This window comes from Oryzias latipes, chromosome 7, assembly GCF_053564925.1.
Source record: "Oryzias latipes strain Hd-rR chromosome 7, Olatipes_Hd-rR_3.1".
In the NCBI taxonomy this organism is placed as follows: Eukaryota; Metazoa; Chordata; class Actinopteri; order Beloniformes; family Adrianichthyidae; genus Oryzias; species Oryzias latipes.
The window spans coordinates 12,916,838-12,934,425 of NC_136243.1; the positions used below are offsets into that span (position 1 = coordinate 12,916,838).

The window sequence follows — 17,588 nt, forward strand, 5'->3', positions numbered from 1 at the left end:
TGCCCCTCACAACAGACCGTGGGCTCAGATTCTGTTTGCTATCACTGACGCTGAAGTCAGAGCTGGTTGGCGTCACCTGCAGATGCACGCGTCCCTTGAAAGCAAAGGTGTGCGATACAAGGGGGAACACAGAGCTCGAATGGCTTACGGCGAAAGGAAAGACAGATGGGCGAGCCTGGAAAGGCTGAAAGCAAGTTAGAGAGTGATCTCCAGCACAGGTGTGGGGAGCCCTGTGGCGATCTAGCTGATGCATCTCCACGGAGGGGGAGTCACGGACACACAGTTAGGAATGGAGCAGCATTGAAATGATGAAAGGGCAGCAGAGGGGAGGCACGGTGGGCTTCCTTCCACATGCATCACCTCTGCTCCCCGGAGCCTGCAGGTACTTGCAGTTGGGTTTTTTTTAGTTCTCCATCTATACCCCCCTCCCATCACTCAATGAATCTCCCAGTATGAGTGAGCGCACGCAACATCCAAATGACTCGCAACAAAGACTTTCATTGTGCCCTGCGGGCTTTTTTCTACTGTCTGGTCATCTGGCGATCCACTGCCCCCCCCAGCCCCACCCCCCATGTCTGGAGGTCCGATTTAGCGCGCAAACGCAACCTGACAGGCGGGCCACAAAGACTGCACTGTCAGATGCAGCGGAGTGGGACTTGGGAGGTGATCTGGATGTGTTTCTGTGTACACAAGAGTGGGTACAAAAAAGACATTGATTTTGTTACAGCAGTGGGGTACCCACTATTAGTTTCCGGAGTCCTGAGGGAACAATTACCCCCCTCTTCGTTACCCATACTGAAACCAGCTTATCTCTCCAGGCAGTGTGTGAAAATGGGTATGTGTGGAGGAATAATCACTCTTTTAACACAAAAACAGGCCTGCGCCAGTGGGAGGCCTTAAGATGTATATTCTTGCATTGGAATTTGGGGCTTTTTTGTGTGTGGTAGCTTCTGGGAACACGGACCTCAGAGTTGATGCATGGCCAGACCCAGCTTTTGTTTCCTTGACCCAAATTCCTCACATTTGTTGCGCTAATTAAAAATCCATGGAGTCGCACAATCCAGAGCCAATGCCTCATGTTACCGTAACCCTAAACATCTAACAAGTTGCAGTTGGTCTACTTTTTAAGATCCAGTTTGGCTAAGTATCTGACATACCCTTCAAAGATGACTATTTTCCCGATTTGTTTTATAGAGGTTTGGAGCCAAACCTCTTATACTCTTTTCAAAGCCATTGTTTGATCTCTTTGGAACCTTGATGACCAATTGAAATGAAGTTGAAAGACATTTTTGAATTTTCTATTTGGTTTTGGTTTCACTGCAGGCAGATTTCTCATTGTATTCCAGAAATGAATTCTTAAAAAAAAAACAAAAAAACGTCAGCCATGAGTCCAAAGGCAAACTCACGTTGAATTCTTTCATTGGAGGATTCTATCGTGCCCGTCCAAAACATTTTTATAGCATTGAGAGTGAATCTTAATACAGCCCAATGATGTTTCTCAAGGAAGTCGGAGCAAATCCGCTGTGATTTCTGAGCCTACAGTAGAAGTGTCTGTCAGAGTGACTCACTCAGTTGAAGTGAAGTTGATGGAATACTAATAGGTGCATTTGTGTATGTACACCCTCTGCAGGTGGGTGATAGATCCACTTCGCCTTCATGCAGTTCTCATTAGGAACTTATCAGCATTCAGTCCAGATGCTGCTTAGCTTTGATTTGTCAACACTCTTGATTTTTTAAGAGCTCTTCTGGATTTTGATACTGATGTCAGGGACTCTTGAAGACACTAATACACACTTTGAGCACACTCCTTCCATGTACAATAGACTTGCACAGTCTGGAAAGCAGGCAAGGAACACGGAATTGGATTTTTGTGATGCAGACCCAGGGGATCGTCATCATAGTTAGATTTGTGGGACGGTTTTGAACAGGCGATGCTGGTACTGTAAGATAAGGTAGTTTAAAGCGCAGGGCCTCACTGCAGCAGATAATTGGGACATCTCTCTGTCTATCTGGGGACAACAGATCTGAGGAGGCTTTCACCGAGTTGCTTGTTTCGCACCAGGAAATGGCGCCAATCAGAGTTAGTGTGGATCAAGACTACGTCTGATGTTGTAAGTAGGCGAGACAATAGATAAAATGGTAAATGGCATATGCCTACATAATTTTGATTAAGGTCCAAGGAGCTTTACATGAGGTGGCCATGGTGCAGAGGTAGAACGGTCGACCTCTGATTGGAAGATCGCACGTTCGGTTCCTGCCCTGCCTATTTGTCTAAATGTCTTTGGGGAAGACACTGAACCCCACGTTGGGCCTGGTGGTTATTGGTTGGAAGCAGTGTTAGTGTGTTAGTGTGTGAATGTGTGTGTGTGTGTGATTGGGTGAATGGAGTGTGACCTTAAAGAGCTTTGGGCCTTCTTTGAAGGTAGTAAAGTGCCATAAAGGTATACACCATTGACACGCATTCAATTTCAATTAATACATCAACTCAATTTTCCCATTGTGGGATCAATTCTTTTCAATTTATCTATCATCCACAAACTGATGGTTGCTCTGCTGTCATACTGGCACCAACTTGTAACCACCAGGACCAATAAAGTTCAGTGTCTTGCTTAAGGACACTTCGACACATGGGCAGGCATGGCGGGAATCAGACCTGCAATTCCTCCGGTTAGTGGTCTATCACTCCACCACTGCACCAAACCCATTAAAACGGGATAACAAGAGACCAAGCAGGACTTGTCAGCTTCTTTTTTTCGTGCTGTTTAAAAAGAATTTAGGTCAAATTGTTCAAATTGTTTACGACCCCACTAGTGACCAGCTGGCAGAACTGCAGAGTTTTTTATAGCGGTTCTGTGAGGTTCAGTCTCTGGTCTGCTCCTCAGACTTATATGTGTGAAAGCAAACAGAACCAATTAAAGGTGAGAAAGTGTTTTTCACCTAGTACATGGAACCTTATAGGTGTGAAAGCACCTTTAGTCTGTTTCATTTGGCAGATGTGAAAGCTCACCTGAACTATTGAGTTCTGGAGGAAGAATCAAAAATATCTTTGCCGTAAACATTTTGTAGTGTAGAAGACCAAAACTGCTTCTTTTTAGGAAGTTTGGTTTGTCTGTGTTAAACCAAACACTCTTGAATTTTGTAAAATGTAAAATTTCTCTACATTTTCTGCCCAATCGGACCAAGTCCATCCCAGAATCTCCAAAAAGATCTGCCGTATTCTACCGCAGATCATCTGCACATCACAGACACGTCCTTCAGCTGCTTTGCCAGCCCTAACATGCTCTTCTGCACTCCATAAATGTTTGATGTCCCTTGGTTAATCACAGTGTGTGTTTTGCAAATGGACTCGGTGAAGATGCTTTCCCGAGTGTCTGAACTCACTCTCTTCTTTCCTTCCAGGTAAGGTGTTGAATACTGATTTGCACCACTACCTCAGTCTGCAGTTCCAGAAGGGCTCCGTGGACCACAAACTGCAGCAGGTCATCAGAGACAACCTGTACCTGCGCACCATTCCCTGTGAGTAACGTCAACCCTCTCCTGCATCTTTCTAGAATTTTCTTTAATGTTCATCAACTTCAAACTCGGAATGTTTTGTTCAATTATGCTTAAAAATAATCAGCGTCTTCATTTCTGTGATGCAGCTAATTAGTCTCTTCTGTAAATTCAGTTTGTCATCAAATGATTTATTTATCAGGTCATTTTGTGGCGCAGCTAATTCGATCTTTTTTGACAGAATTTTCATTGCAAAACTTCAAGGCTGCAGATTTATATTCGGCTCCCTCCTGCACTTTGCATCAGTTTTGGAATTCCAAAGAACGTGTTCATATTTCCTTGCGAGTTTTTTTTCCTTTTTACATAAAACCTATGTCTTTCTAATTTTAATGGGAATCATGAGTACAACTGCATTCCAACTTATCAATCTGTTGTATAATGACAGATCATTGAATGGCAGGAGAATCTGGAATTACAGATATCTACCTGGAAACCATGACAATTGGTATGAGGTATGAGGAGGTATGTAGTGGCATTGAAATAGGATAGCGTGATGCAGAAAACGTTGTGGGGAGGAAGCTGGTACCACGGGGCAACAAAGTATTTAGTCAGCCACCAATTGTTCAAATTCTCCTACTTAAAAAGATGAGAGACAAACGAGCAACATTTCTGGCTCTCACAAACCTGTAACTTCTGCCTCCACAGTTAGATTTGTTGGAGAATTCAGCATTTTGATTCTAGCGGTTATAAATTAGCACGTGGAAACCTAAATGTTCTTTGTTGGTCCAAGAAAGTTATTGATTCTCTAAATTAGTGGTGACTACCAGCGTATGATCTGCAGGCCTGAAAAGAGATCTACTCACAAGAAGGCATCTACTCTGCTCAGGCTCAGCCAAGTCTGTGCCTTTTCATTCTGCTCTGAGCCTCAGCGACCCGACAAGAAGCCTGTTTACCCGCTGTAGTGTGACGTCTGTCTGGGCTGGTGCAGGCGGAGCAACACCTGAGACGAGCGTGAATTCTGCTCGCACTACACACCTCGAGGCTTCGTTAAGACTCCCGCTTGACCCCCGTGAGGGCGACAGGAGATCTAATATCACCGGGCTTCAGGTTATGGCCAAAGGTTTTTTTGAAGATACAGGCTGCAAGACATTGCATGTCCCAGAATGTTCCACTTTGGTCATTGCTTAACAAAAAAAAAAAAAAAAAAAAAGCTAAACTATAGAAGCGTGAAAAGAAGGCTCTCTGCAGTCCATTGAAAGAATGTGAGGACAGAAGAGATCACTGTTCATGTGTTCCTGCCAGAGAGACAAAGAGGAGAGGAGCGTTTACATTTATGTAAAGCATCACATCGTCTTATGAGCAGAGAAGAGGTTGAGTTTCCTCCTCAGTGACTGATAAATCTCACAAATGCGGCTCACTGAGCCTCGAGAAATAAATGGAGGTGTAAGAGCTTCAAAGCAGAAAAGCAGAGCTTCATGCCATCTCTGCATGTATTTACATTTTTCAGAAATGTTTGACTGAACAACACTTCCTCAGACAAAGATGCAGACCTTCTTGCATTATTATTCATTTGATTGCAGGGTTATGAAATGATATGGACTTTCTATACGTCAATGGGGCTTCATAAATCAAACGAGTAAAAAAACAAAATGAAAGTTTTCCCCCAATAAGCAGTTTTGTAGTTCCTCTTGGATCTAGAAAGAGGTTCCACTGTTTTCCTGGCGTGTTGTCTGCAGACATAACATTGAAAAGAACTGTAAACTGTTTAAACCAGAAGAACGGCTGCTAATCAGCAGAAGAAGGAATTCCAACCTTGGTCATTCGACAGATTATGGACCCTTTTTTATTTTACTTCACAGCATTACCTTATTAAAAAAAAATGCCTAATCAATTATTGAAAATGGTTAAATTGATTGATTTCTATTGATATTACTTCACTTGCTTCAACAATTGAAAAATGGATTCATGATTTTTCCAAATGTCACATAATTTTGCACATATTTTATCTTTTGTTAAATCATGGTCCGGGTGAATACTCGATTCTGATTGGCTGCTGGGTGTGCGTTAAAACCTGATAGCCGCACGGTGAAAAAAGAAGTTCCGGTCACCTAGCTTAAATGTTTTGTGTCACTGCGCCGGCTTCTTTAAAACAACCTTTTGCTTCATCATTTGGACAAAAACAAGAGATAAAAGGTGAACTTTCTCTCTGAACTGATGCTTTATTTAACCTATCGGGACGATCAGCATATATATATTGCTTTATATCGCCGAATCTTGACTGCAGCAGTGGTGCGGCGCGACACAGACTATTTCTTACATGACAAATAGTCCGCTTTATGTGAGAAAAGCGAGTCAAATCGGGAAAAAACAAGAATTAAGGAATAATAACTGGTTAATGTGTATTGCTTTTGTAAGTGACCATGGTATTAGTGGGTTAATGGCCTTCGAAGTGTGCGTTATTACTTTTTAACGCACACCGTGGAATCCTAAATGCAGTTACTGTAAATCCAATCACCAGGCTGACAGCAATAGTTTTTTTATGTATGCATTTTTAATCTATAATCAGATAGTCATATTTGGACCCGATATGGTGTCTGTTTGACAAAGGAAATTCATAAGCCAAACATTTATCTTCCTTCTCTTTCTTTTTTTTGCTTAAACCGTCAAAAATAAGGTTTACATTTAAATGTTCCCAACTGTCCATGACGAGTCTTCCAAAGTTTATCTGCAACTTCATTTAACTCAATGGCTTCTTATCCTGTTGGAACAGTTTCATCAACTTCACATCAAACATCAAAAGCGTTCAGATCTGGAATCGCGTCTCAGCATTTGCTGAAACAACAGCTGATTTAACAAGTCCAAGTTGAAGCACCACGTTTCCCTGTTCTACCTCATAATTCTCCCTTTTGTGGTTTCAACTCTCCCCTCTGATAATCACATCTGCAGTTTTAAGCGTTTTTGCTAAATAGTCAAAACTTTCTTTTTAATTCTCAATCAAAATGGATTTTAATGGGGAAAAAAGGAATAAATGTTCATAAACAAGGGGGAGTCGTTATCATTTCTAATTTCTGATGCAGTAAAGACGCATACAGAGATGTAGTTTAGCAGAAAGTCAATGCTGCGTATAAGAAGAGCCACACACTGAGTGTTATGGAGCATACATTTAGTCACAAAAGCACATTTTCAGAAAAGCCTTGCAGTCAAAAACTGAAGAAAGGCCAAAACAGCTGGACGGTTTTAGGCTCGACTGGAAGCTCTGCAGAGTTTGTGTTATGATGAGGTGAACGGAGGAAATGGGGAAGAATTGAAAACCGTTTGAACACCTGTAGTGTTCCATCCTCCTGTAGTCAGCTTTGTTTTAGACAATTGACACCAACCACAAGGCAAAAAATCTGTACAATTTACAACAACTATGAATCATGTTTGAGGTCAAACTTTGTAAGAATAGAATTACTTTTTTGGGGGGACAATAACAAAAAAAATAACAATTTTAATCCCACGAAACTCTCATTTCTCCCTTAAGTAGGCATATTTTACAACAGTTTCATTCAAATTAGCTGGTTTCTAGTTCTGTTTTGCTCAGTCCGTCACAGGGCAGCACTGAACCAAACCAGTCCTTTTTTTATTCCTCCAGAAGGTAGAACCTGGACAGGAAATGGGTCCACCTGGAAAAAGCCAACTTTGAAATAGGGTCGGCATGGCAAACCCCTCGCCATGGTTTCTGTGCGGCGAGGATGATAATCAGCGTGTGTAATTAAAAGCTCCATCATTCCCATCAGTTACACTTTCTTTGCAGTGTAACAGCAGAAGTTTTTGACTGAATCATGTTGGAGTAATGACGTTCTGGCTTTGCAGCTCTAGCGCTGTTGCTTATTCATGATGTAGACCCAGACCTTCCCCTTCAGTGCTGTATTTGCCACCATCCGCATCCCTTTGGGTTTTAGAACTGCCCCCTCATCTCTACTAACATCCACCCATACAAAATGGTATTTAGTGGCCTTTTCTACTTTTTTTTGTTTCTTTTTTCTCACGTTGTCTTTTTTGTTGTTGTTGTTGTCAGGTACCACTCGGCAGCCCAGAGACAAGGAAATTCCAGGAGTGGACTACAACTTCATCACTGTGGCGGAGTTCCGGGAGCTGGAGGAAAGTGGGATGCTGCTGGAGAGTGGCACCTATGATGGTATGATCAAGCATCAACACAATAAATGACATTTGATTTTTTTTTCTACTGAGCTGACAGATTGATATAAATCTGGAAGTTATAGAAACTGAGAGCTGGCATTTTAACAGCTAATGTGGCTCACACAATTTGATCAGGTTGCTTTAGTCTTGGGATCTCTAGCTGTCTATTCTATTTATTAAACAGGAACCATTTTGGGGCATTTTAGAATATCAGCGTTCAGTTTTGTTGATATTTTGCTGATATATTTTCAGGAAAAAAGCATTCACGCTTCATTTTCTGGTTAGTTTTTTTTCCTTTCATGATAAATATCTGTAACCTTAATCCTCTAACCTTTCCGGGAGGTTTTGGAAGGTGTGTGTGGGTGGGGTGGGTGGGGGGCCTGAATGTTAAAGTTCACATCTAAAGGATTTATATCGTGCAACTTTTTTGAACTCTTTGTTTATTCCTCACGAGAAACGACCCCAACGTGGTATTTTGATCCATTCACAAATTTCAGAGTTTTTCCTCTAAAAACCTGCTCTTGGAGCACCAGCCCCTCCCTATCCATGAGAACAAGCGGGTCCTCACATTGTTATGTATGAAAGTGAGGAACAGCCCCTTCCAGGAAAAGTCTGCACTGCCAGCACTGTCCCCTGGCAAACACACACACACACCCACCTTGATCGGCAAAGGCACTTTCATTTAAATGCACAATACACACTTTTATCTATCTTTGCAAGGCTTTAGATGTTTTTGTTTTTGTGGGTGAAACACAGACAGGCTGGCAGTAGGTTGACGTCATGAAATGGGTGACGCCCACAAGGAGCAGGAGGCGGTGCCTCAGAGATCGAGACGTCTTATTTCCAAGTGAACGGCGCTTGCGAAAATGAGTAGTGTTTAATTTAAAATTTGTTCTTCTGTGTATTATGTAATTATATGCTATAGTTTACTCTGAAAGGCTTAAGAAGAGCATAATGTATGCCAGGGGTCGGCAACCTAAACCTCTCAAAGAGCCATTTGGATCCGTTTCCCACCGACATGAAAGCACAGGGAGCCGCAAAACTATGGTGTTAGAACAAATTTTGTTGCCGAAATATGACGATAGTTCATTTGACAAGACTTGTATTGATTCAAAATGTTGTCAGGATATTTTTTTGATTATTTATTTTAATTATATTTCTTTGTTATGAGCGTGATGTTTCCTTTGATCTTTCGTCCATTTTCCACAACCTTGAATAGACTTTTCTGTCTGTCAAACACCCAGAGTTAAGATGAGTGAGATGATGGAAACAAATTCACTTTGATGCAGACTCCTATCTATTTATTTAATTATTTTTTTTAAATCCAGTAAACCCAAAGTATATACATTTTATGGATGACAACTATTTTTTATTAGGAGACAGCTGTTAGTTTGTTGCGGGTCTGGAATCATAAGTGAGTCTAAGCCCCGCCCCCCGCCTCTCTACCTGATCGTTGTTTTTCCCCCACGTACACCCCCCCCCCTCCAGCGTGTTCATCACAAACAGCATACGGTCATCATAGTAGCAACGTTCGCACTACCTGACAGTGTTAAAGGCACTGCAACAATCTTAGAACATGATAGTTATTTTACAAAAACACAGAGAGCCGCAGCACAGGGAGGAAAGAGTCGCATGCGGCTCCGGAGCCGCCAGTTGTCGAACCCTGATGTAGGCCCTTTAAGTCATAGAGTTTGAAAGTGAATCTGTAAAAAAAATTGAAAATGCTTGAATTCTTTCAATTTTTTTATTTCTGGCATCAGCCACTACCTCCCAGTACTAAAGAACGGTAAAGCCAGCGATGCTAAATACAGAGAAAAACTTCATATTCTGTCATTATGTGCCCTTTAATCCTAGAAGTAGCACCAAAAAAATTCTCAACTTAAAAAAAAAAAGAAAAACGTCTTTTGATCTTATACAATTACGGTAAGACGGATGAAAAATTAGATCCTTAAGGACTTACTTCTTAAGTTTGGATATGGTTGCTTTGTACTGAACTTAGATTCAATTTGTCCTTTTCATTTGATCAAACATCTAGAAAAAACATCTTTAGAATTTTTTGATATTATTGATTCAAACCAAACAAACACTGATCTTGCATGCAAGTGCAAGGAGGAAATTTAAAAAGGATGAATCAATGAATTCCAAGAATCCAAATCCCATTTCTTAGTTGGAGATGCATCTGATTGGATTTTTTTAAAGCTTGCTCAATAAACGATATTATTTAATCAGTGCTCTCTTTACACAGCCTTTTTTTTTCTCCCTTACCTTGCTTTGATAGTATCTCCTAAGTCATTTGGATATGCTAATGTTTGTTCATATTGGGAAGCTTTTATATATACGGTATCCTGTGAATTTAAATTTTTAGTTTCAATGGATCTTATATCTTTCGCTTTATTCTGTATTTTTTGTAAATGCTGATAACATTTGAGTTTCTGCCCAGAAAAAAAAAAAACGTTATTAAATCTAATCTTAGATATGGGTGTAGGAAGTTAATATCCGTCTTCACTCCCTCAACAGTTTCATCGTTTTAATGCTGAACAGCTACAGAATTCATTCCAGTAGAATGAACTCTTAATGTCCATGCAGATCTTTACAGATTGACCTTTTAAATGTGCTCTTGAACCAGAAGTGATTAATGATTGGGGTTGTGTTCTAGGGGTAGGCAGGTTGTGAGGATCGACCTTTCCAGCCATCTCAATCTGCAAAAAAACGCTCAGTGTCGACACACATAAGAATGGTACATTCTATTTTCATGACGTCCCTTAAGGCAGTCGTTTGAGCCTCTAGGCAACTGCAAGACTCCCTTTAAGATGTGGCCCCTCCTGTGCGTACACCCTCCATAGACACGGACAACCCAAAAACGTGCAACACCCATACGGATCAACCCCCCGGAAGGAACAGGCCTTAGTCATAACCGCCCTTATGCCTAAATACTGAGGTTGTCGTTGTAAATAAGAAGTTGTTCTCGATGTACCTACCTGGATAAAGAAAGGTTCAAAAAGGTATGGGCTGTCTGGGGGTGAAAAATAGGCAAAACTGTACGATGGCCCCACACGAAACACCAAGGTCTATGGGTTTTCTACAGGCACAATCGTATCATGTGCACACCTAGTGGATGGAGCCAGTAACGGGGATAGAGCTCACACCTTACCAATAACTAGAATGGGATGTCCTGGCTCCCTGTGCGTTTCAGGATTGATTTTAAAGTTCTTTTAATGGTTTACAAATGTTTTTATGGTCTTGGGCCCTCTTATTTAAATGATATTATTTTAAAATACGAACCCTCGCGGACCCTGAGGTCCTCTGGCACTGGCCTCTTAGTTGTCCCTAAGGTAAGGACCAAGACACATGGTGAGGCTTCGTTCTGCCATTACGGCCCTCGCCTGTGGAACGGCCTGCCAGAGAGCCTCAGGGCCGCAGAGACTGTAGAGGTTTTTAAGAAGAGGCTCAAGACCCACCTTTTTAGTCTGGCTTTTATATGACTTTGATCATTCCTTATGTCTTTTATTATTCATCTATTTATTAATTGAGGTATTTATTTACATATTTATTTGTTTATTTATTTATCTATTTAATTATTTATTTTCTTGTAAGGACTATTATTATCTTTGTTTCTTATATGCAAATCTTTTTATTGTTATTTTACCAATGATACTTAGGTTATGTTTTAATCACTGACGTTTTTTATTTTTTAATTACTAACATTCTTATATCTTATTTTATTTTTTATCTTTTTCTATTTTTATTGTTGTTATTTTATGATCATTTTTATTTTTTATTCTGATGTTTTTTACTCCAGTGTTTCCTCTGGGGGATCCATCGTTCTTGGGCACCACCAGCTTGACCTGTAGGGCATGCCGTTGCTGTGGTGCCCGTTCTGGTCGGGCGGGCTGGGGTCCCACTCTGTGGTCTAATAGCCATGGATGGGGCCCTGGGCTGCCCTGTGTTGGGCGGGCGCTGCGGTAATGGCCCCTGTGGTCGGGCTGGGCCTTGGAATGAATGGATCCCCATGATATCGTTTCCTCACAGCAGTACCAAGCCAGACCTTCTTCAACTGCAGTTATTTGTTTCTGTTCACTGTTCTACTGGGGTAACTGGGTGGGTGGGGATGGGGGCGGGGGGTGGTGAGGGAGGGGTACCTTCTTTGTGGGATTGTCCTTTGTTTTCTGTTTTGAACAACTTTCATTTTTTATGACTGTTTTATCTGTTTTTATGTTAAGCGCTTTGTGTTTTTAACCAAAATGAAAGGCGCTATATAAATAAATAAAGTTTGAGTTTGAGTTTGAGATGTAAGACAGCATAACCGATGCGTCATCAGTGTGTGCACCTTACAAATATTTTTCGATACATTCACAACATGCACGACAATCGTATGTGTAGGTAGCTGTACAAGCCTCAAGGGAACTGTAAGACACTCCCGAGCTCCCCTTAAGATGCGACTGCTCCTCTCCACAACCCCCCCACAGGATCTGGACAAGCCAGAAACTCGCTAAATGCAAGGAAGGCTTTAGTTGCTTATTTGCTGAGCTGTGCATCGAGTGAAATTAATGCCTGTCTAAAAAAATAAATAAACATTGGGAAGTGCTGACGACACAACAGTTCAGCTGCACAAGTCATCTGCATATATGTACCGACCATAAAAAGTAAAGGTCCACCTCAGGTCTGTAGAGACTCAAGCTGCAGCTCTGAGCTCCAGTCCAGACATTAGGATGAAAAAGGAACTTTTCCTGCCTAATGTAATGCATCCACGTGTCTTCTGAGGGCGCAGATCCAGAGTTAACAAATGCAGCAGTTCAATAAACTTCTCACACAGGACAGCTGGCATGCCTAAATTCACATGTGATGACTGATTGTCCACAGTTACACATTAACTTTCAATGAGTTTCTACTTACAAATTGTTGAAGTAGCCATTTAAGTACAAACATACATGCATTTTAATTAAAAACAAGCTTTTTAAATTAAATTTTGTATGTATTTTTGGTGCTAAAATATAGTCAAACATAACAACAATTCTTCGAGTAGGAAAAACTTTGAACTTTGAACCTTAAGCCCCACCCACCCACATTTTCATGGTAGTCGGTTATTATTTTTTTCTGCTATTTCTTTCCTCACAGCAAAAGCTATCGATTGAGGGCAGAAATAGGCCCGCGCTGGCACATATAACACCACCGTGACTAATCTCTGTGACCTGTGAGCCTCTGGGAGTTCATTTGCAACCAATAGGGAAAGATTCCGTCTCTCTGCTCCAGCGGAGCCAATATTTGAGACAATAACTATCTAACAGACTGGCTGTCATTTTTCTAAACAATGTTAGAAACATATTTCCTCAGGCAAACATTTCCAAAAGGGGTTATTAGAGGAGAAGGATGTGTGCGTTCAGGAGGTTTGTTTGTGTGGGAGATTTCCATTTTCATCAGTCGTGCTCCCTGCACCGCAGTGAAGGCTGACTCAGCTATTTTTCGGAATGTAGACGTTAGTTAAAAGCATTGTACCGTATGCCCAGAGAGTAAATTTTGTTGTTTTAGAGTCTGATGCTTCCCGTCCGACAGCTGTTCTCCTGATTCCGATGCTGTGCTTTAACTCTTTTGACCCACTCTTTTCCTCTGTCTGGGTTTGGGTGTGAATGAGAACAGATGTGGATGTAAACCACACCTGGGTTGGCGTTTGACAGTGAGGGAAGCATCACTGAATCATATTGAAATTGGAGCATAACACATTTTCAGTGAGTTTGCTACCATGAATCATTTGTGAAAGCCAACTATGGAAAGTCGGGCAGCACAGCTGTTGAAACCTGAAAAGTTACACAGAAACTTGATTGATTAAAAAAACTGAAATGTTCCTTTTATTTATAAAAAATTCCAAAATATATCATTGTTTTAGTTCTTATTATTTGATAAAATGGTTCAGTCAATTTAATGAATCATGTCAACCTCAACAACAATAAGTCCTTCACTTGTCCTGAGTGCAAAAAAACAAACAAACAATTAAAATAAATTATCAAATCATCATCTTTTCTTTTTTTAACCCCAGCCAAAAAAAGGAAACATTGGAGATTTTATCAATGATAAAATCATTAATAATCTTTAACTTATAAAAGTGTAATAAAAAATAAAAAATAAAGGATGATATTGATTACAGTTGGTATTCATATTATTAGTTATAAAAAAGGAAGAAAAAATACTAAATACATAGAACTTAATGCTAGAATTCTTTAGAAAACATGTCTTTCCTGGAAATCACTCTAAGAGATTAATTACTAAAATATAGAAAACACCCCAATAGATTACACTGCTAACATCTTTTTTTTTTAAACTTTCCTTCCCAGCTGCTTAGCTAACAGACGAGAGCTGAATCAAGGCAGTTCTGAATTTTTGGACACGAGGTGTATATTTGTATAAACCCCCTTTTAACAAAAACAATTTTTATTCTATATTTGCATGCATGCCTACATGTTTAGTATTTAAATGACTTGTGCAACAGTTTAAAGTGGCATAATTGATCAAACTTTTTGTGTATACAGTATTTCTGTCTCTTTATCATTATTCTTGGCTTGAATTGACGATGAACAGAAAATATCAGAATTTGTCAGACGATGTCAGAATATTTGGACTTGAATGCATTTGCCTCTTTGTGACATAGAACTGGGTTTGAATTAAACTGGTGGGTGGCACTTTTGCCACCACTTGTTCACCACGGACAGCAGGTAAAAAGACGACAGCAATAAATCCTGGCAGTGTTTTCCCATTTCATGCTCATTGTTGTTTGGATTCCACTTCAAACGGTATTATTCTGTGGGCATGGAGTCAGTAGCTTTAGTGGAACCGCTGTGAGGAGCACAGTTCTGATGACATGTTTGAGGCTTTAGGTGGGAATCATAAGGCGGGTTGGAACACCAGAGGAGGGAAAAAGAGAACGTTGAGGTGTCTAACACACCGACAAAACTGCATCTGCAAGCTCACCAGAGGACAGTTTGACTAAATGAAAATCAAAACTCCTTCTGTTGGTCCAATATAGGACCTGATTTTCTCAATGACTGGGAACTTTGTGCAGTGTGCACTTATTTAGCTTGGCTGAACTGCCTCAAGCCATTTCATAATTGAGTTTTTTTTCCTGCATTGAGGGCTCTGAAGCAAAACTGCATAGTTATAGATTCCATAAAAACGAGGCTAAAGGCCAGACATGGCTCCAGAGGAAGGTGAAAAGGTTCTGCACTCGGACCGGATGCCCAGTTCTAAAACCCAGAGGCTCAAAATATATATTTTTTTAAAGTACTTTAGCTCTTTGATTGCACATAATAGAGCAATGGTGGAAAAAAGGGGGGAGTGAGGATTAGCCTGAGGAGTTATAAAGGGTAGAAAATAATTTTAAGTGCAGATGGGTAGGGAATCTTTAGATGGAAATATGAAAGTAAACCGACGGAGAAGATCTGTCTTTAAATTGATGTGGGGATGCCAAAGGAATGTCACAATTTAGCCTGAGTCACAACTGCCCTAACAGCCACATATGGGCTGTGTGGGGGCCAAAGATAGACGAAGATACATGGGGTACACAGATGGTCTAGAAAGGTCATGGACTGCGGGATGAACCTGTAGAGTAAAAATGTTCCTGCACATTTTCTTTTACAGGTTTTCTGCAAGTGACAGGTTGTAGCGAACATTTAAACAAGTAGGTGAGAAGCAGGCGACCGGTCGTAGCGATTTTTTATTTTTGCGTCCAACGAGCACTTGCACACCCTTAAGTGGAGCCAGTACACTGACCTTACTAGCAACAAGTGCAGCATAAGGAAACCATATGACAGCATCACATGCATGTCAAGTGCGTGCAACAAAATCAGCCTTACGAATACTTCACAATACACTTGCCACACGCACAACTAATGCAACATCTATTTTCATGACGTCCCTTAAGCTGACCGTACAAGCCTCAAGAGATCTGTGCTCCCCTTTAGATGCAGGTGCTCTTTTCTATGACCTTCCATGGGCCCTGGCAACCCAAAATCCTGCAACAGTTGTATGGGTCAGCCCCCTTATGGGTACATGTGACTAATACTTAGTTTCTTGTCAAACATGGATTTAGCAGATGGTGTTCACACTGGATTGTCACTACCTGAAACCAACACATGTACCCACAGATGGAAGGATCTTGGTGCAAAATGTTGAAGTGGTTCAAATATCGTGAATCTTGCTACAGGCCTTTTTCTTTCACAGCTCTATTCTAATATTTAAAAGACTTGGTGTCATATAATTGCTTCTTGACGCAAACGCCATTTATAATTTCTCCTGCATGATCAATTTTTAAGTGGTTGGCACTACTAAATGTGAGTCCCTGGTTGGTCAATGTTCAGCTGATTTAACCTTTAACCAGAATTGAATAGTTGCGCATTTTGTACGTAGAACATTGAACAGTCTTAAAAATCTGTGTAGCAATGCGTCAGCACAAGAGTTTTAAATATGAAAGCCCGCTTGTTTACATTGATTTTCCATTGAAAGTGGCTGCTTGAAAGCGCATTGCAGAGAGGAGTGGGAACATAGCTTAAGGCTTTAGAGAGGTTTTGGCTTCTATAGCAACAACAATTTAATGTAAGTATCAAGACTGAAGCTCAAGGTTCAGAAGTTCCAACCATCTTCACTGATTAATAAAAAATTACAGCTTTGATGTGACCCCCAAAAAAAGTGAAATGATAAATGCGGAAATGGTGCTGAGGCTTTGATCCCAACACCAAGGTCATTAGGGGATGTCTCCAGTGTGTTTTGACCACACAGAACCAAACCGCCGCCTTTCTGGCTGCTGAAGCAGTTGAAACTTAAAGGCTCTCGTTTGCATTCCTACTTCATTTTCTCACACGTCAGAGATGAGATCTTCTGGCAGCTGTTGGCTGGGCCAGATGGTGTGAGGATCATGCCTACATTTACTGTATGCACACATTCTTTCCCACCAATAACTCCAAAGTCCCTGATGGTTCAGATTTCAGCTTTTGAGACAGCACTCGTCTAGTAAGGAGTGGCGGGGGGAGGGCAAGACAAATCTCTGCACGAAAAATTCTAAAAAAAAAAATTTTTTTTAAATTAAAAATTCTTCTTTTCTCAGACCCCGCACAAAAATGGGTAGGAAATTTTTTTTTTTAAATCTCTGTAGTTCACTGACAAGCGAGTGTTTACCTCAAGCGGCTGAAATGAACGCACGCCCTCTTATGCTGCCCAGCCGCTCAGGTCCCACTCACCACCCACCCGTCCGCCAAGTGCTTCCATGTCAGCTGAGCTGACATGAGCAACTCTCTGAGCACAACAGACTGTTGCACCTCAAACACCACTGGGATTTTTATTTTGCCTTTATTTAAGCAGGTTAGTCCCTCTGAGGCTCCTTACCCAAGGGAGGCCTACCCAAGAGAGCGGCAGGAACGTTCTAAAGCAACACTGACGCTCTAGAACAATTGGAAGTGAGAATGCTTAAAGCAGGTGAAGCTAAAACACAGCAGATTTTAAATCAATGGACCTTAAAAGTCAGCAGGGTAGGACAGCAGACCCAAAACCCAATTAGATTCATTAACAGTCAAACGTTGATAGGGTGAAATGAGTGTAATCTAGCTGGAGATGGTCTTAATGTGCCAAAAACAATTAATAATAATAATAATTGATACTTTATTTATTCCACAATGGGGAAATTCTTCTCCGCATTTTGACCCATCCCCTGGGGGGAGCGGTGGGCTGCAGACTGGCCGCGCTTGGGGGGCGACAGCTGGCTGGGGAGAGCAGGGATTGAACCGCCCACCCTTTGGTTGTTAGAAGACCTGCTCTACCTGAGCTAAACTGCCGCCCAATTGATCCAGTTGCTGGACATTACACTGAATTTTAATCGGATTCAACTGCCCGTGTGATGCCATCCTCATATTCCATTCATAAAAACCCTAGATCAC

General features: G+C 41.1%; 1 protein-coding gene across 4 annotated transcripts in view; it reads left to right on the forward strand.

The window, feature by feature from the left end:
• magi3a (membrane associated guanylate kinase, WW and PDZ domain containing 3a) overlaps positions 1–17,588 on the forward strand; it is a 151,155-nt gene that overhangs the window by 87,184 nt on the left and 46,383 nt on the right. For all 4 annotated transcript variants that reach the window (XM_023956847.2, XM_023956848.2, XM_023956849.2 and 1 more), the window contains exons 2-3: positions 3,400–3,516; positions 7,553–7,672. In XM_023956847.2, the coding sequence (XP_023812615.1) occupies positions 3,400–3,516; positions 7,553–7,672 (237 nt within the window). The remainder of the gene's footprint in view (positions 1–3,399; positions 3,517–7,552; positions 7,673–17,588) is intronic.